The sequence below is a fragment of the Cheilinus undulatus genome, linkage group 13 (assembly GCF_018320785.1).
Source record: "Cheilinus undulatus linkage group 13, ASM1832078v1, whole genome shotgun sequence".
NCBI lineage: Eukaryota > Metazoa > Chordata > Actinopteri > Labriformes > Labridae > Cheilinus > Cheilinus undulatus.
Genome location: NC_054877.1, coordinates 25,323,634 through 25,343,975, shown reverse-complemented (window position 1 = coordinate 25,343,975; position 20,342 = coordinate 25,323,634). Strand labels below are relative to the sequence as shown.

The 20,342-nt window shown below is 38.2% G+C and overlaps 1 protein-coding gene across 6 annotated transcripts in view; it reads right to left on the bottom strand.

The window, feature by feature from the left end:
- The window catches only part of per2 (period circadian clock 2), a 34,057-nt gene that overhangs the window by 6,409 nt on the left and 7,306 nt on the right, over positions 1-20,342 (bottom strand). For 3 of the 6 annotated variants that reach the window (XM_041802543.1, XM_041802546.1, XM_041802544.1), the window contains exons 3-18: positions 12,452-12,544; positions 11,669-11,823; positions 9,731-9,852; positions 9,399-9,600; positions 8,324-8,375; positions 7,792-7,934; positions 6,973-7,051; positions 6,774-6,880; positions 6,542-6,695; positions 5,892-6,006; positions 5,421-5,570; positions 5,196-5,286; positions 4,916-5,096; positions 4,346-4,470; positions 3,994-4,200; positions 326-589 (exon numbers count right to left, since the gene is read on the bottom strand). In XM_041802543.1, coding sequence (XP_041658477.1) covers positions 326-589; positions 3,994-4,200; positions 4,346-4,470; positions 4,916-5,096; positions 5,196-5,286; positions 5,421-5,570; positions 5,892-6,006; positions 6,542-6,695; positions 6,774-6,880; positions 6,973-7,051; positions 7,792-7,934; positions 8,324-8,375; positions 9,399-9,600; positions 9,731-9,852; positions 11,669-11,823; positions 12,452-12,544 — 2,240 coding nt within the window. The remainder of the gene's footprint in view (positions 1-325; positions 590-3,993; positions 4,201-4,345; positions 4,471-4,915; positions 5,097-5,195; positions 5,287-5,420; positions 5,571-5,891; positions 6,007-6,541; positions 6,696-6,773; positions 6,881-6,972; positions 7,052-7,791; positions 7,935-8,323; positions 8,376-9,398; positions 9,601-9,730; positions 9,853-11,668; positions 11,824-12,451; positions 12,545-20,342) is intronic. The other 3 variants (XM_041802545.1, XM_041802547.1, XM_041802548.1) reach the window with 2 other exon arrangements.

Below are 20,342 nucleotides of genomic sequence, written 5' to 3'. Positions count from 1 at the left end.
AAATGTGACTTACAAGAAAAAGTCTAGTTAAATAGTTTTGCCAGTTGTGTTCACATAATTATCTCATCCTAATAAATGTATTTCTGGAGTTCTGCATGTGTGTTTGTATGCATAGGGCTTGTGTTTGTTAGAAACCTTGATGATCACCTGGCATCTTGTGTTTCTTGATTATCAGGCCCATTTGTTGCTTGTTAATCACCGAGATCTTACCAAGCAGCAAAATAGCTTCAAGTAGCAACTATAAATCTAACAACCAGGTAATAATGAGCTCTTGTTACCCTTTAAATGTTTTAATATGATCTGCAGGTATGGTTGAAACAGTTACCATTGTTGTCTATTTGCTCTCTCTGGCGCTCCAGATACTGTGAGCAGTTTGCTTTCAGTGCTGTGAGTCTGCGAAGCTCCCTGAAGCGATACAAAAAGGCTTGCTCCTCCTTCTGAGTATGGGCTGCCAAAACCTGCTTGGTTAGCCCCAGCTTCTTGTAAGACTCCCTCTCCAGGCTAGGAGGTGAAACAGTAGAAGCAGAAGACCCATTGTTCTGGACGGATTCCACTGTCTCTCCTGTTACAGGCATGTCCTCTATGATCTCTGTATGGATGACAGAGAAATGTCTTTTAAGCAATTAGGATGGAGTTTTTTTTACATAGCTTAACACAAAGCATAACATTTGAAGAGATTGCTGACATTTGCTGCATCTTGTTAGCCAATGAGAAACCAGCTGTCAGTCTGTGATACTTGGCTGCTGAATCATAAACTAAAAATGTCACAAGGATTACAGTATGATCGCTCTTGCAAAATTGGTCCAAGTTCATCACAGGTGTCTATAATGTAGAATGACTGCATTCGTTTTGTAAGAAATAAGATGGAGAGCCAAGCATCTCATACGAAGTTTTTCAATTTCATTGAAATGAACTGTTATCACCACTTTTGTATTTGTGAAAGTCAAATCATATGCTGGTGACACACAGTGTTATATACAAATGCCAAAACAAACTTTATATCCATTTTCCTCCTGCCAGCAAGCAGAGGGCCATTAACAACCATCCAAAACAGTGAATGAAGAGGGACTCAAAGAGATGGAACAATTAAAGTATCATGCATTTTTAATTATGTGTAAACCACTCTTGGACTACCTCCCTAGTGAAACTCTCGTTTTGCTGTCAAAAGGATCTTTGCATCTGAACTGGAAAAACTCAGGTTCCCTACAGTCAGACTAAATCCACTTAAAAACTAAATGCTACTGGATGAAACTAAATGGGGTAGCGCTATGCTGTTTTTTTTCCTCTTTCTTTCCATTACAGTTCTTTTTTTCTTTCTCTCTGTTTTTCTTAGTCATTATTACTATTTTCTTAACTGTCTGTTTATTTTGGCTGCTTGCTGATTGTCAGTGGGTATGCGTAATTGCTTGACACTTTGTTTTTGAAAACCTAATAAAAATACATATATATGTATAAAAAAAGTATCATGCTGTTATATTTGACTCAAATCAACACAGTCAACAAACACATGCAGGCCTGGCCACAGAGACGGCTAGGCACCTGTGTCCACCTATTATCAGGTCTGATATTGACGTTATTCATTTGTGCAACTTTTCAACCAGTTTCACCACTTTCAACCAACTTGTCACTTCTTTTTTGTCAATTTAAACCCAATTTTGGCTGGTTTATGCCCATAAATGACACATTTTTACTGTTTCTAGCCAATTTTGCTACTTTTTTCCCATTTTGCTACTTTCAAACCATTTTTCCTCATTCCACAATTATCCAAATCGTTGTAACTGCAGTCTCAGTTTCTTCTCCTTTATTTTGTGGCATCCTGATGTCGACATCATGGCTTAGCGATGAAGTCGGACCTTACTTTCCTTATTGTTTGTATCAGTGTGCCCATCCGCATTGTTAACATTATCAATAAAAAGGCATTTCTATTTTAAGGAAAGGGTTTAAATCCATGTATCATTCGTTCAATTGATATCTGATTGATAATTGAACAACAGGTAAATGAAAAGCGGCTCCTTTTCCATGCCCGTCACTGAGGAGCACACTCTTACTGTAATGATTTATTTAGCACAAAAGTGGGCATCATTTCAGAAAGACAACCAGAATCGTTATCCTGCTGCTGCCGTTTACCCATCATGTGGGTAAAAGAATGTTTTTTAACTAGGGACTTCTCGGACGCTTTCGGAGCGCAATACCTGCACTGAGTTATGCAAATTAATAATGAAATCAAATTGACTTTTCGTGGCCATTTTTTGATATTACATTATTGATGTGATTTGGTTTTTCATTTAGCCATTATTCAAATATCAATAAAATATTAAATGAACAAATGATACATGGATTATTTTACAATTTGAAAAAGGCTATACTGTACTGCAGTATAAGTAAATAAGATTTAGTCAGCACTGTAAATGCAACTTTGCATACAATGCATTCAGAAAGTATTCAGACCCCTTTCACTTTTTTCAATTTTGTTGTGTTGCAACCTGATACTACAGTTGAAAAAATAAAACCTCATTTTCATTCTCATGAATCTGCACCAGGTACCCCATCAAAAGTTAAAATGGAATCATAGATATTTTTGCAAATTTCCAAAACATTTAAAAACTGAAATATCACAATGACAGTAGTATTCAGACCCTTTGCAAAAACACTTGAAAATGTAGCTCAGGTTGCCCCATTTCTGTGGATCTTTGTGGAGATGTCTGTAAACCTTGATTGGAGCCCGCCTCTTGTAAATTAAACTGATTGGACATGAATTGGCTGATAATAAAATCAAATGGCATATACCTCTCTATAGAGGGCCTTACAGCTGACAATACATATGAGAGCAACAACCAAGCCATTAGGTCAAAGGAACTGCTTAGAGACACGATTTGTGCTTTTTGTTTTCTCTGCATACAGAACTAACCCGTTTGGTTAGAGCAACTTCCAAGTCATTAAAGCTGCCCTGCAGAGAACAAACAGCAGACTGTACATTAACGGCAGTGCAATACAAAATTGTGTCATCTGCATAAAGATGAATTTTACAATGGGAGACCGCTGACTCAATATCATTTATATAAAAAGTTGTTCAGTTTGGCCAGGTGACCAACTCTTGGAAGGGTCCTGGTTAGTCTTCAATCAGAGAATTATGGAGGCCAGTCTGCTCTTGGGAAATGTCAGTGCAACAGAGCTTTTTTTGTAGCCTTCCCCAGATCTGTGCCTTACAACAATCCTGTCACTGAGCTCTACTGGAAGTTTCTTTGATGCATTGTCAGCTGTAAGGCCTTCTATTGAGAGGTGTGTACCTTTCCAAATCCTGTCCGATAAGTTTAATCTAACACAATTGGACTTCAAGGTGTAGTAACATCTTGGCAACAGTCAAGAGAAGTGAGAGGCACACTAGCTATATGTAAATGGTTTTTGCAAAGGATCTGAAAACTAATGAAAATGTGACATTTTAGTTTTTAAATTTTTAATAAATCTGCAAAAATGTCTACAATTCTCTCCCCACTTAATCAGTATAGGGTGTTCATTGTAGATTAATAAGAATAAAAATGATTTTTTTCAGTATCAGCCTGCAACATAACAAAATTGAGAAAAGTGATAGGGTCTAAATACTTTCTGAATGCACTGTATGCATTTACAGTAAAAAAAAAATTGCATTTTACATTTTTGTTTCTGTATATTATTATATTTAGATGATTTAGAATTAAAAGAAAAAGACAAAAAAATGGTTACCCTAAAAAATTGTTTACAGTTATGCAGCTACAGCTTTGCATTTGATGTAAACTATAATTACGTTGAAGGTGTCCATCACCTTTTACATGAGTGACATGATTTTTTAAAAATAAATTTCCTCCTTGAATAAATGAAATAACAAGCTAAACAATCCGTAAAAATGAAGCCTGTGTCTAATGCTACATGTTTTTCGAAGACGCAAAGTTTTTGTCCTAGAAAAGTGACACAATTAAGGACTTGGGTTGTCTGTAAACACTCTTTCACTGCACCAACCTGACTCAGGGTGAGGTTTCTTGTCCCCAACATGCACTATGGTGCTACTGTAGCTACACTGGCTGGTTATAGAAACCACACTTTCTGGCTTGTTAGGAACAGGTAGGGGCAGCGAGGTGCCCACTACGGCTGTGGCTGCGTCGCTTGACTTTTTGTCTTGATCATCCAAAGTGGAGAGAACAGACTGATCCTTTAACAAGGCTGGTTCTGCAGAGAGAACAGATAATAGTCTTTTACAGTCTGAAAAAGAAAAGAGTTTAAAGAGGTCTTAATAGTCTGCAGCTCTATATAATGAGGTAAAACTACTGTCTGATATCCTTTAGATACAATATGGTAAATTGGTGACACATACCTTCAGACCCCTGCATGTTGTTTGTTCCTTTCGGTTTGCCGTCATCTGAGTTTGATGATGTGGTGTTGGATGAAGACTGGCACTTCCTCTTCATGGTAATAGGAACATTACAGCTCTCCAAGTACCTTCAGAAATAATTACACACAGGGATCAATTTGTCTGTCAAACAAACAACTAGCAAAGCTTTTTTACAGCAGCGTTCTCCATAAAGGCTACAATATGGTGAAAAATCAAAAGCTTCTGGTTTAAAAGCTCCAACTGCTAAACAACCAAAGAAGACTGTTTGTACACAGAAAAACACAAAGGAGGAATAGCATCAAAATACTTAAATTCACTTTTAATGTTTACTTAAAAACAGTGGATAAAAATCTCCCAGCAGAAAATTTGGAGTGGTATGATTTGACCTCACTCATGTGGCATTTACTTGGTTTAACAGTTGCATTTACCATCGCTTGAATGTGCTAAAAGATGGCTAATCCTGTATATTCTACAAGAAAAAGGTGTAAATGGTGTCATACACAGGGTACTGGCTTCCAGTCATTGAAATAAAGCCAGTCTTGTTCTCTTTACCTGACGACACTGTCCAGACAGCTGATCTGCTGGTAGGAGTAGACAGTCTGATCATTAAAGGCCATGTGCTCCTGGGAAGAGGACCTGCTCTCCAGCGAAGGGAAACCTGTCTCCTTCCAGCTGAGAGGAGCTGCCAAGTCTTTTGACACAACCACAGCCAGGCTCTTCTGTACAGACTCTACTGGAGGGAGGCCAGAAGTTAGGGCTCGAATTCAAAGAGAGTTCAAGATTTCTCATTTATCTATCCAAAAATGCTTATACAGTCACATTTTGCACTTACTTCCATTGGTGCTCTTGTTGTCTGTTTTGGCTGTATGCTGCTTCTGGCTCTTCTGAAGGTGGATTCCTTTACAGATTTCTTGAAATGTTCGCTTTGAAACGTGAATAGAAAAGTTAGAAGCATTTTATTTTGACTTACACAAATACATAGTAATCAGACCAAATTTAACATGATAACATTTATTTTTTGTGACTATATAACCATTAATTTCATTAGTTTACTCACAGGTCTTGCTTTGCTGCTCAGTTCCTCCTCATCTAGCTGCATCTTGTTCCTGCTGCACTTGTCCAGGCTCTCACTAGAGGAGGTTAGGCCCAAAAGGTGGTCAGTTCTGCTCAGACTACCGTAGCCACTGGACCCACTGGTATGAACTGGCTGGTAACAAGGTAAGAGAGAAAACAGAGAAGTTAAAATTGAGCCGTAGCAGAGAGTATAAGAGGATATTTATCTGAATTTAATTATCCACACCATTGCTTTAGGAATTCTTGTGAGGTCTTGAGATTTCTTTTGGATCCTTACAGTCTTAAAGTTAATCTAAAACATAATTTATACCACATTGTTTTATCTTGGAAGCATGTCCTGAAGAAAGACAATTCTCTAATCCCATAGTGAAATAAAGCATTTGAATTTCATTGCTGCCTCTTTTTAAAAATTGCTAAATTTTCCTGATATCTGTCCCTCTTCATCCACTCTCACCTGTAGCAACAGTTTATGGATCTGCTCTGTAATCTCTTGGATGTCAGAGTCCATGGTCTTCCTGTCTCTGACAGAGGGCGCTGGGGCCACAAAAATATCCTCATTTACAGGGCCCCTGATGAATAAGAAAAATACACTTCAGAAAATACATTTGAATATAATCAGAGTTGTGCAATATCTGACAAAAATGAGCATGTGAAAAAGTTTAAGAAAAACTCAGCAATGGACTAATTACCAGCTGTTAATGTCTGGGGATTTTATGACTAAATATGAACAGGAAGCTAATTTTCACTTTCTCTGTTGGTGATTATGAAAAAAGATGATGAAAAAGCTATTAAAAAGACAAAAGTCTCTGAGGTAAAGAAAAGCCGTGCTTATGCTGACACAGTGGTTTAGTTTAGTAATGAATAGAGGAGAAAGTGTTAGCAGTCAACAGCCAGGGTTGGGCTTTAAATCACAGCTGTGATGGGTTCAGTAGTCAATCACTGTCAGATATTTTTGAAGGAGATGGCATGATGAATTGATCCAGCCCTCTTTCAAACAGCTCCTGCTCCATGAATGTCTTTTTATAGAAACATTTTACTCCTGTTTTTCAACTTGCAGTTTAATGATAGCCACAATGATGCACTGTTCATCAGACTGATACTTACATCCGCACTTTGTGTCTCCCGATGACAAAGGACACCTTGCGGCTCCAAGGGTTCACAAAACTGGACCAGCTGGTGTCAAGAATGATGTATTCTCCATTCCTCACACAGAATCGGATGGACGAGTGTTCGAACGGCTGCCCTGCATACTGAAGAACTGCAAGGGACGACAACATGATTTAGTCAGATCATGAGAGGCCTCCTGTGCACACACAAGGATTTTTCACTCACTCACTTTTTCTGTGAATAGCCAGCATAATAGGTCGGTCATTGGGATGCAGGTGGAGGAGGACTGGTGTGCCAATGAGGTCCTGGGGCAGGTAGCCAAGAAGAGGAACAGCTCTAAGATGCACAAACCACAAGGCAGATCAGTCTTCTGCTAGCAAGTGACTGCATTAATCCTTTTTTCTTACACAGCTGGGTAATGCACATACCTCTCATCAACATCTTGAAACACACAATTGGGAGTGTGTGTGGTAGTGAAGATGCGTTTATCTGTTGGTATTCTGGGTGCTTTAAAAAAAAGAGACAAGTTTCATTATCTACACTCTCTCAAACAGAACTTTGTCTACATTCAAATGTGTTTTGTCAAGTTATTATTTATGGGAAAGATAAAACGAGTTTTTTTCCACCAGTTTTTCCAGGCCTGCTTTTCCAGGAGGTGTTCATTGATTGCAAAGTCCCTAAGCAGACATACATCCATACATTTCCTTGTTCACTCCATTTACTGTGACAACAAGCTATTTCCAGTCATTTTTTGAGAACTTAATCTGATTACCTGATGATTTTTTCCCACCTAAGTTAACTGATCCTGCGACCAGCATGTCAAGGACTAACGCCTGTATATGATGTCTGCTCTTCGTAAAAGTACTGGTTTATAAATCTACTCAGGTAAAAGTAAATGGATCTAATTGAAAGTTAACTTTACTGAGTAGCATTTGATTATCTGATTCTGTGTTAAGCTCATGAGGTTAAGTATTATAAATATCAGTGGTAGCACAGTTCTTACAAAATATTAGCCTTTATTTAAAAAAAAAATAGTTATAATTTTCAACAACTTGTAACAATGTGTCCTTCTGGCAGAGACAGTAATCTTAATGCTGCCCTCTTGGTAGCCCAGTATTGTGACTGAGCAGTATGACACAAAGGGGAAATCTTGTAGAGGATTCATGGTTCTCCTACTGGCAAATCTCTCCAGTTTTTTGTTGTATGTGTGATGAAGTGGCTTCTCAGAGTTGCAGGTTTTTTCTTACCATCATAACCAGAGTGAACTCTCTCAGCCAGCAGGAGGCAGCAGAACTGGTCTTCAGTATGTACGGTGTCTTGGACCTTCATCAGGTATGGCGTCATGCGGAACGGATAGTATTGCAGATCACCTTTGCACTCTTTACCACCGCTAGAAATGAGTTTGAAAAACAATCATATTAAACTAAATAAGATAAAGATTATCAGTCACCCTGGAGGGTCTACTGTATGTCCAGGGTATGGGATTTTAGATAGCGTTGTCTGAACAGAAGGGGGCAGTATTGAGCTATTTTCAGCCATATCCTCAATGGAAAGTGCTTTCAAGTACAGTACAGGATATGTGTATGTGTGCAGGTGTGGGTGTGTATACTAATATGTATGACACAGGACTGGAAAAAGCATCTGATTACAGTTCACAAGCATATGATGTCACAAACTAATTGAAAAACATCTAGAGTGGAATGAAAGCATGGATAAAAACCAGGGAGAGTTACGGGCAGCAGATGGCCCAGCAGCATGTTTGACCCAACAATCACCCACCTGATACGACAGAAGAAAGACCTCTCCTGCATGCAGTCTGAAGGGGACGACTCTGAAATGGGGGAAAGAGAAATGTTTTAATTCAAAGCAACACGATTCCACCGAGTACTGGTCAGAGTCTCAGCTACACGCAGGTGATCAGGCTTTGATTATTTCCATTAAAAAACATCACTCTGCAGTTTCAATGAATTTAAAGTCAAGGTGGAATGAGAGTCAACTCTGAATTTCATTTGCTGGCCAAAATATTCCCTGGCATAGAATATATGGGGCAAACCACAGTAGATTCAGTGCAACTCTGGGTCTGCTTTGCAAACACATTCATGGTAACAAAAACAGTAGGTTAATCCAAGCCAAGCATTATCATTTTTACAATCAACATTTAGATGGTGACTTTATGCTGCTTTAGTTTTTAAATTCATATGAACAATTTAGGAATCCTGCTGCCCTATGGGACATTTTCTCTTCACTTTTCTAAGTCTCAGAGTTGAGTCAGTTCTTTCTCACTGAGCTGAAATTCAAAAACATTTTTTCTTTAGACTGAGGTCAGATCAAGATGACAGATGACAGCCAGTGTTGCATTGACTCATCCCAGATCACTCTTGGATTTTCAGGCATCTACAGAGCTGTCCTTACTCAAATCAGAAGTACAAAATCCGGATTTGGATAAAATATATGATCTCAGGGAATTTTTTGTGGTGGCATATATGACTAAAAACACTTGTTTTTACAATACACTTAAATCCATAGTGTACTTCACTTCATATTTTGTGTTTGAGATTTAGACCATTTAAATAGGTTAAGGCGACTTAGACCTGGCCTTCCTCCTATGTAACATCGTAAATAAAAATGTGGGACAGAAGGAACCACATTTGGCCTTGTAGAGCAGATCATTGTCTGGCTGATCATTCTTCTTCTCACTGCCTTTAACCTCTAACTGGCTCCTTTTTTATCCCTTGGAAACCCTCTAGTTTCATTCAGTCACATTTTTCTCCAGCACATTTCTTCAGCTCGTAGATTACATGACAGAGGATGCCTGTGGGTATTTTGTCAGTGTGAATCTACAGAGCACACATACCTGCTCCAGTGCACATGCTCCAGGATGGCAGGCGATACGGTGTTGTGAAGCTGTAAAAGACACTGACATCCTGTGGCGTGAGGAACTCAACAAACTTGGTGTTTTTGAACACATCTCTTTTGCAGTTGAGGATGGAAGCAGCCTGATCAGAGATGTAGACAATCCTTCCTGTGTTCAGCGACACTGCTACTGCAAAAATGTCCTGTTCAAAATAATAGGGCAAATTAGAAAAAACTGAATTGCAGTATATTAGGTGCTACAGAAACAGGGCAGGTGATGATTGTAAAAATTAATTCTTTCTTTATTATTCAAAAGATAATTTACTGACTCACATTGTTTTTGAGTGTGTATTCAGAAGTAATGCTGTCTATCTCCTCGATAGTGTAAGAGGACACATCCAGGCCTGAAGGCTGACTGTCATTGATCATCAGCAGCTGGTAATACTCCTCATTGGCTGCAACAGAAAGATTTTGTTATTCTTTTAGAAACGTAATAAACTCTAGTAAACAAACGGTCTGCAGAGGTTGATCTTCTAAAAAGAAAACAGAAAAAATGGTCATCAGTAAGTGGTCCAAAAGTTAATGTTTTCATACTGGAGACAAGGACTGTTTCTATATGCCTCTGCTGCACATTTCCACCTGTGAACATTTACATGGCTGATAGTGAAAAAAAATCCTGAGCCTGAACTTTTTCCCGGGTGGGGGGCGTATACATAGGAAGGCCAATAGCGACAAAAGTACTGGATCTGACTGCAATATAGTAAAAGTTAATAGTCGCTAAATGACGTAACCGCCTAATTTGCATAATCAGCAGTATGCATTTAATTGACGGTGCAGGAGAGAGGAAAAACGTCATGAAAGAGAGAAAAAAGTGAGTTAAAAGAACTCCAATATGTGTAGAACTACAAATGAACATGCTTTGATTATGATTCTTGTTTTAATAACGTCACAATTCCAACCCTCCTCCTTTATCTGGGCTTGGGGCAGGCAAAAATGACTGTAGAGATACTCTGGCAGAGTTACTTTATTTTCTAATTTTAGTTTATTATTCTATTTACTGTTGTATTTTTCTTAGAAAGTTAGTTTTCTTATGTTTGGTTTAGTTTAAAACCTTATGGTCCACTTAAAAGCCTACACCAAATCCCAGTGAAACATTAACATTTTTGATCATACCACTTATAATATGTTTGTATACATATCTATATATAAAGTCTTCATTAACAATTTTAAATTGACCAAAAAGAGACAATAGAAAAAACAGTCATGGGGCCTTCACAGCGTGGCTAATTTGCAGTCTGGACATGGAGGCGTGAGCATCTCCTGCTACAACTGCAGCTGAGGGGGACGCTGCGCGAGAATAGGGCTGCCTGTGAGTGCTGCTGGATGGACAACGATGTGTGCTTTCACGTCAGAGTCTTCAAAAGTCTCCAGTAACACCAGAAAAATTCGCTAGATTTGTCGCTAGTCTCTTTTTTGAAAAAGAGTCACTAGAGGGGTCTGAAAACTCACTAAATATAGCAACAAAGTCGCTAAGTAGGCAACACCAGTATGGATTCATCAGCGCAAGATTCACTGAACGGCAGAGCAGGAAATCAACCTAAGCTTTGTCTTTTGCAAGACCCGCCTCCGCTCTACTTCTGATTCGCTAGTAAGCCTAGTGTGGTTGATGGACAATGTCAGTTATCTTTATTGACTCAGGACTTGACTTCAGGCTGTCCTGCATAAACAAGCTCACAAAAGTAGATTTTTTTTCACAGCAGTCAAACGCTGCCACGCTGGAAATCCGGCACGGTGCCGGAATACTATCACCCCTGCATTTAGCTGAGGTATTAGTCTGTTAAAGGTTTTTTTCTACCTTTATTACTGCCAAGAAAAGGTGTGCCCTCCAAAAGATAAGTTATGTGTTAACTTTGTTTCTTGGGTTTCATTTATAGTTTTAAAAATCTCAATTAAAGGAAAAGAGACTATGTTCAGACATCTGTACATGAATGTACAACAAGAATGTAAAACTAATAAAAACTAGACTAAAAATAGGTGTTTTAGCAAAATAAAACTGACCTAAACTAACAAACCATTAGCAACAGCTAATTAAAGCAAAGCTGAAATGTAAAACAAAAAGTGAAAACTTAATTGAAAGAAAAAATAATGAAAAATCCAAAACTATTTTAACTGTGGTGTGGATAATGAAAGAGAAAATTAAACAAAAATTACAAACATTTGTCGTGTGAATACAAATGGATTTGAAATAATAAGGGAATTCATGAATTATACCTTCCACCTGTCTGACACAGCGTAGGGCGTACTTCAGAGTGTTCAATGTGCTGGACTTATTATTGTGTCTCTTCTCAGCAGGGAGATGAAGCTTCAGCTCTTTCAGAGTTTTTATCACCTCCTTCTGGGTCTTTGCTTTGGCCGACTCCTGACTACTGCAAATTGCATAAAAAAAAACAGAAAAGGGCAGGTCAGAAATGGCAACACATAAAGTGTTCCTCAAATTAATAAAACTCTGTTTCAAGCATTATAAACAGAATTGGTGCCAAAGTGTGGTAAAATCTGGACTATAGTTCACATTTGTCCATAAGCCGCTATCTGTTTGTTGGGCTCTCCTAGGGGGGAAAAATGTTTGGGTTGTCTTCCTGTGCATCTTCCTCAATATATTCAGCAAAATCCCCCACATCTTGGTACATCTTTCAGAACCATCTGTTTTTGCCACTGAGAGTTTAAATATAAGACAGTGACTAAGCTCCCAGCCTGTGGAGACAGATGTGAAACTGAGTTGCTCTGACCACCTTCACAGGTCACTTGTCTTAAATTGAAGCTTCTTTCAATCAAACCAGCACTCCACAAGGTTAATCTAACAGTTCACATCCTTTTCTTTAAATTCAAGACAATCAGATAATAAAGGAGAAAATATGGAAAAAAGGGGCTTCAGTCCCTGCTGGTTTGGTCAGCATTGCCACTGCGCATACAAGTGGCTCTTATACACTGGATTTCACAGAAAGTATGGGGTCACTGTAGTGTTCTCTGTGTTACTGTGTATGCTTATGCACTAACCTGCAGCCGCTGGTTGATGGGTTGTCCTGCTCGGAACTCAGCAAACTGAAGGCGTTAGAGCTGCTGGGAGGAGATGGACTGTGGGAGTTTGAGCTGTAGGAAAGATAAGGAAAATTGAAGGTTTCCAGCAATATAGAGCAAAAAGTTGAATGTAAGATTAAAGAGGGACTCAAAGAGGCTGGTATTAAACCCTTGCTTAGTCAATTTGAGTTAAACAAAATTACACTAAAACCAGTTTTGTAAAAAAAAATTCACATCCTCTCCGATTATTTCAAAAGCATGAACTTCTCACATGTATCTCACTCACCTGGCAGTGACACCTGATGTTGCTTAGGTACTTGAATAAGGTGATAATAAAAATATAATGCCTACTCAGTCTCACAATAGGAGATGCCTCTCTCAGTGAGCCTAAAAAAGGTAAACGGATTTGAGCCTTTAAGGAGGTGACTGGGGAACAATGCATATAAAGCTTTGCCTCTCATTTAGCAGCCAGTTCACAAAGAAACCACATTTCAAATCTGAGGTCACTCTCACCTCCCTGGGGACTTAAGAGCACCTGTAACTCAAAGGGCGAACAGCAGGAAAGCACCAGTCAAGTGAGGGGCTTGAATACAGTGAGAGGCACAGGTAGAAATTTTGGGGGTCTCTGAAAATGGCAATTATCTACAATGACTCATGGTTCAGGATGTCTGTCTTACTCTGTCCTCTGGGTCTTTAAACGGTCAAACAGATGAAGAGTATTATACATGAGGACAATGCCCCAGTAAGTAGCATTGAGTATACTGTATAATCACCACCAAATGGAAGAGCAATGACGCAAAGTTCTATTTAAATGCTGACAAGTTGTATACACCCTGTCTGTTCCTTAGCAAGTGCTTATTAACTATAAACTACAAGCTCTCTACAGAATGCCAACAAGACCAAAATTATGTGTTTTTCAAGTTTAGGGTCCAAAACTCTAGATGATATTCTGGTTGATTTTCGTTGTTATAATGACATCAACCTAATTGAAAATCTACATGCTGCTTTGCGATTTGTCTCTGGTCTGTGTTTTCACACCCATCATTTTGTCTTGTCTGAGAAAGTTGGTTGGCCTTCCTTATACAACAACATTAATACATGGAATATTAACACATTTTTGTTTATAAAGCCATGCCACATGCCTACTTATTTTGATTCACTACACACTCCCAAAACAGGTGGTGACCTTTATTCTCATGAATACATCATGTATGAAATTCTAACTGGCTGTCTTTGGTGCAAGAGCTTTTAATGTTTGTGCTCCATTACTGTGGTCTGAGCTACAGGGTTACTTTAATTTATTAGTTAGGGGGATTTTTAAACCAGAATTAAATAAGATTTGACCAATTTATGCACATTTTTTTGCTGAATGTTGCTAAATTGTTGATTGTCTTTCTTATTGTCTGTTTTTTTTGGTCTGTTGCTGCCATCTTGATCAGGACTCCCTTGTAAAAGAGATTTTTGTGTATCAAAAGTAATACTTCTGGTTAAATAATGCTTGAATAAGAAAACAAGGCCCATAAACAGTCTGTCTTTATTTAGTCAGTGAACTGAAAAAATAAGGGTTGGGAGGCTGATGCTATGATCCCACTTTTGGCCTTTATATCAATGCTGCATTTGACTGGATGTATACAGTTCCAACAAGAGTGGAAAAGAAGAACCAGGAAGGAGTATGAAGCAACTTTATCACAGAACAAGATCAAACTTGTGGCACAGCAGTTGAGGATGTAAATGTTATCACCCTTGCCCACTCACTCTTGGTGAATTTTCCTGTATATTACTTGCTGCACTCAACCCTACTTCTTCTACTTTGACTAGAGGACTTGCAGGAAAAAAAAATGGTTAATGTCTGTTTGGCTGTTTGCATTCTAACATAAAGCTTACCCAAAAAGTTTTGGGAAGTTTTACTTGGGTTTTGTGCATACTGTATGTGAAAAGGACATTAAAACATTAGTTTGCAATATGTAGGTTTTTCCTACACGAAGTCAATGTGAGCTCATGTGTAAACGCAGCAGGAAAAATTAACTGCAAGTAAGCAGGTAGACCTCCTCCTTTCCTGTCCCACAGAGAAAGTCTCATGCTTTAGGTGCATATGTGAACAGGAAGATTTAGAAGCAGCCCATCCTGAAATAGTCTAGAAGTTTTTTGGCACACACAAAAACAGTTTATGTCTGTGCCAGTGAGTGTGAGATCCACTGGATTAGCCTACAAGCTTAACACTACACTAATACATCAAAGTCCTCAGAGACAATGACTCAACACAGTACAGGTAACTATGTATAACCTACTTACCAGGCTAAGAATAGCGCAAACCTTTACAAATAGCTTCACTGAACATATGATGGTTTTAAGCCCTTTAAATTTAGAGTTTAGTGCTCCAGAATACAAAAGCTGGTTTAAGATGAGACAGAGCGAGATTTAGAAACAGTTAATTAGAGTAGGTTAAATGGAGGTGTGGTGGTAAGCCTGTGTGCATCCTTTGTTTTTTTTAGTGAAGGTGAAGTCAAGGAAAGTCCTTAGTTAACAGAGAAACAGAGCTATCAACCAGTTTGACATTGCATAGTCTAAGCACAAATTTCCTAAAGTGGATCCAATCAACAAATAAGGCTTAAAAACTCAATACTGAGTGTAGAGTTTTTCCATTTCCAGAAAAAAAACATGCATAAAAAGAAGAAAACAGATTTTTTTTAAAAAAGGAATTTGCTATAAGAAAAGATATTTTGATTTTTGGTTCATATATCAGATCTAAAAAGAAAGTAAATCCGTTAGGGATGAGGTGTTGTACCCAAGTAGTACAATGTGGGTATAACAAAGAGCATTGTTAATTCCTGTATTTTATTTAATTGTTTCATTGAAGTGCTTTGTTATGGTGCATGCTGGATCCCAGAAATGTCCAACACATCTACATTTAATGTCTTTACCATTTTGACAAGCTGGCATATAAGCTGCTAACAGGAGTTTTTTTTTATAAATAATCTGGGACATATTACAAGAGGGAGTTTTGTAATTTTTTCTTGTAAAAAAAAGAGTAAAGTAACCATATCAGTTAAAAAACACAAATATAATCTGTTGAATATAAGATGTATTTTTTTACTACCTAAATATCTGTGTGAGAAAACAGAAAAGTTGGATTAAAACAGCAGACACATAGCCCACTGTTATCTGACTAGCTTTGTTTCACACTATTAACAGCTGTGAGATAATGACTCACCTGTGCTATATCTCAAGGATACTATGTATAACCTGCTTACCTGTCCAGGAATAGAAAACTCCTTTACAGGTAGGCTCTTTTAGCACAAGAAGGATTCTAATTCTATTACATTTGCCTTCAGTGCCTGCCAATGCAACAGCTGGTTTTAGACTGCAGTGTTAACCTGTATTAGTGATCAGTAGGTTAATTCATGCTGTTGTATTTAGTCTGTGAGTCGTGGAAACATGTTCCTGGCGGTAAGGAGTTTTCTGTTTCTCTGCTCAAGGTGAAGATCAGGCCAAGGTGGCCTTGTTTAATCAGAAATCTTCCACCGACTGGCTGCGTGAACGTTTCACCTCTTACCTCATCAGGTGTGTGAGGATATCAGGAGGAAATCAACGGTAACCTTTATGAATAAGGCAAAGAGGAGCTCCAGGAAGCCAGCTTGACATTTGCTGGTTTTTCCATCTGACTTCATGACTATCTAACTTTACAGAATAAAATGATGGAGGTAAATTCTAGTACCATTTAGATCTTTGAGTTTGTTATTCCAGATGGTCAAGTGTTTTCATTCCCACCATGTTTACTACTTAAGCCAAAAAAAGGATAGGACATTATCTCTTAAACCCTCATATGACTACGACAGAAACCTGACACCAAGATCATGGATAGGCATAGATCTTAGGTGGGGTGCAATGCGAGGCTTTGTCTGCTCTGAGGCTGCTACAATTAGATCTGCAAATATTGACTAAAGCCATGATAAAGAAGTTATTAAGTAGTTTACACAAAGGTCTTTTGATATGAAAAGCATGCATAGGCCTTTTTTTAGGGTTTTTTAAGTGGAAAATTTTCAAATCTATGTTGATTTTTGGCAGCAGTGTGCCACTTTTTCCTTCTCTCTTGGGGCCTGGGGGGTGCCGCTATTCTTAGGTACATGTATGGGGGTCTCCAAGGAAAAATGGTTGGGAAACTCTGCTTTACATAATCATGATGCCACACCCTTCTACAGTGGTCCAGTTAACTTTCATTCAACCAACCTTATAAATTTGCTTTAAATGCCAATATTTTTATTTGAAACTATCATTCTTTAACTAAGATGATTTTTAATCTAGGTTTGGCACCATAACTCAAACTATTTATTTTCTCTGGTTTATACATCAAACCTCTTAAAATTATACCAGCAAGCTCCCCTTAAACCAGAGGTTCAACCCCGGCCCACTTTGGGAACAACAGCCTGAAGCTGTCAAGTTGTATGGGGGCTTTAAGAGAAAATCACCTTAAAGTCTTGAGAAACTGAAAACTAGATTATGGCTGGATCACATCAGGAAAATCTGTTATATTATCTGCAGTTAGTTTTTTAGTAATAATATCTGGCTGTCTGCTAAACAAATCGCACTTCATCTTTTTTTTTCCCTGCTTAGATGAGTAGAGCGGTGTTTTACTCAGCATGATGATACGACTAACTCAAATATTGTTGGGTTTGGCTGACAACGAAGGCTTTATTAAATACAAATTACGAAAGGCTTATTTCCAGTCACTTGGGCGCAAAGAATCTCCCCCTTCAAAAAAATATTTCTGCCAACAACTGGCAATAACATCAAGTCTTCTTTCTTCATACAGTTTTTATTTGTTTTGCTTTTTTTATTATTTTTCATTGTGACAGTAAAGATTTGTTTTTTTTTAATCCCCAACAAAGCATTGCTGTACTCACCATGATTTAACATACAAGTACAAAGATTAATATCTACAACAAATAACAACGTGTGTCTGTTTCTAGAAGAGAAGCTGCAGCTGGTATTGTTCAGACACTAATACATTCACTTTTCTAGGCTCTGTCTCCTCTTACAAATGCACAGCTGACAGCCACAGATGGCTGAGACAGGAAATTTGTCACTGAGTAAATGGGACTTTGAGTGGATAATAAATGCTTTTGCCAGCATAAGGCATCAATGAAAAAAAATATTTAAAGGCCACTAATAGAATCAAGTATGGCAACTGTCTTATCAGTGTGTAAATAATGTAAACTTTGTGTGCAGCTTTTTTGATCTATTGAGCTGTGTTAGTCTCCTTTAATAAGATGAAACAGTAAAAAGAAGAGAAGAGAATGTGGAAAATACAGTTTACAAAAATGTGTCCAAAAGGTGGCAAATTCAACTGAATAAAGGGAGGGATAAGAAGAAACTTAAAGAAACAGAAAGATTAAATAGAAGTAATTAAAGTCCTCCCATGAGGGAGTGAGCTGCTTGGGCGTGTGAGACAAATGACGACCAACAAAAGGAGTGGTTTAAAAAAAAAAAAAAAAAAAAAAACAGTTCAGTCCAGCAGGGCGGATGAGGTAAGAGAGGCAGGGCAGTGGGTGGTAGAGAAAAGAACGTAAGCGCACATAAGTCTGTTTCTTTCTGCCCAGTGATAAACAGAGGAATTTGTTGCCATGGCATTAACAAGGAGTTGCAGAACGTGACACGGCTAGACATCCAGTTTTCCAACTGTGCGTTCAAGATCCACTCCAGTTGTCATGTGGGCAGACTATTCTGAGTCATATCCTATTTTTGGTCAAGTCACACCACTTTTTGAGAATTTTGGAAATGTTCTATCATTATGATTGAGGCTGCCCTTTGTAGTGGAGCTCTTGGGCTGTTAAGCTACAGACTAAGAGTGAATGATCTTGTTGAATTACTTCATCATTTACATTCCTCCCAAACCAATGCAATCGACACGCTCACCAAGGTTATTTTATGAGCATGATGAAGTCAGTGTGAGTAAAGCCTGGTTAAATTTGAGTGTTGACACCATACGTCATGGGGCCCTACGCCATTATGAGCCCTACATACTTGATCTGGTGTGTCTGCATTGCTCTGCAAAACTCTACCTAAGTGCGGCTGTTTATTTCACTCTAGACAGCATAGAATATGCCTGAAAACATTACCCAGACACTGGCAGTCGCTACCTAATGGACCAATAGCAGGGCTTCCAGACTTGTTGAAGTGCAAATCAGGCCTATAGAGCTAAAATGACAAATCAGGCTAAAACATCTAGCTCAGATGTCAACGTAACAAACTCTTATAATAAAATGAATGAAAAGGTGCAATGACAGTATAATGCTAAGGGGATGCCAGTCATACTGGCTACATTTGAACTGGTAAATTTGCAACTTTAAAATTCTACAACAGTCTCAAATGCTACTATGGCCATTTATTCTAAATGTGTATTAATATGAAGGGATGTTCTCTGATCTAGAAATCAATCATGTTGTCTTAAAGGTTGAAAAACCATTAAGAATATGATCTACAACAGCAAAAGAGAGCTGAATGTTTTGATTTTCTTGTTTAATAATGGCTAAAATTATTCAGTAATTATCTTTAACATGTCATGATAAGTTGTGTCTCATTTGGCTTATCAACCAGTAAACTGGTTCAGTTGTAAATGGATTTAAAAATGATTGAATAAGCACTTTACAGAGTCAGAAAGACACAACTTCAAACGAACACCAGAATGGATATCACAGCTCATCTTGGTGAAGGTCCTGCTGTCTGAAAACTATAAAGAAAACATTTCACATATCAGCAATATTTCTCAGCCTTCGCATGAAGTAAGTGGAGCTGTATCATAGGTGGCACAGGTGCACAGGTACTATAATGTTATTTTAGCAGATGTGAGATCTGCTTCAGTGAGTGATAATCATGTTCTATTGATCTTCTTTGTCTAAAAATAAAACCTTATGACAAACAGCATGACTGTTACACCTTTATGTCTTATAGGAAGCTCAGCTGGCAGGATGCAACACTGAGAGAAGCACAATTTAAAATAATTATTCAGACCCATCTCCGTTTACATTTTTAGCCTGTGGGACAACTCTAGAGGTCAGAGGAAACTGAAAGAGCCGGTTTACAAATGTTTATTAAACTCGCTTCCTGGATGATCATCACAACAGCCCCGCTCACTCGTCTACTGACATTAGTCAAGTCTGACGCACACATGACGTGCTGATGGCTGCATTTAGTACAGACGGTCCATGGAGGCAGAGGGACAAGTAGATGTGATTCCCTGTTGATATGCTATGGTCAAGGGCCAAAGGAACAAAAAGTTCCCTATAGGCAGGTGATATCTGCATTTAGCCTTTGACCAACTTTTACTCCCTGTCTGTAATCTTTACTTTTGTTATAATTGTCCATTTTATTTTCATTGAACTTTTATCCTCTCCAACCCATTTTTAGTATTTACTGTTCTTGAGTGTTTTTACTTCGTTTTTATTCAGAATTATACAACTATTATCATTTCTTTAAATGTACTAGTTTATGATTTTTTCCTCTTGTAGCCCCTACCCTCTTTTTTAGCGTTGTACCCTCTCCTGCGGTTTCATTTTCCTGTTGGTTCTATCTGTTTACAGTTATGTTCCGGTATCATTGGTCCATAGGTCTCATTTTAGGTTGTAATTTATATAGTTGGCCTCTTGTGTTGCTTGGGATTGAATAGATTTAGTCTAAGTTCTTATGATCAGTTTCTCTGATTCATTTGTTTTCTTGGGTTATTTTGGGTCCTTGTGGTCAGGGTTGATTTTGTTGGATCCTTGGGTTTTTCTGCTATCAGGGTTTTGGTGCTATGAGCCTTGATGGACGGAAGTCTTTGCCTGTATGAGTACTAAAGCTAAGAATTTAATAAAAATTCATATCAAATCGCACT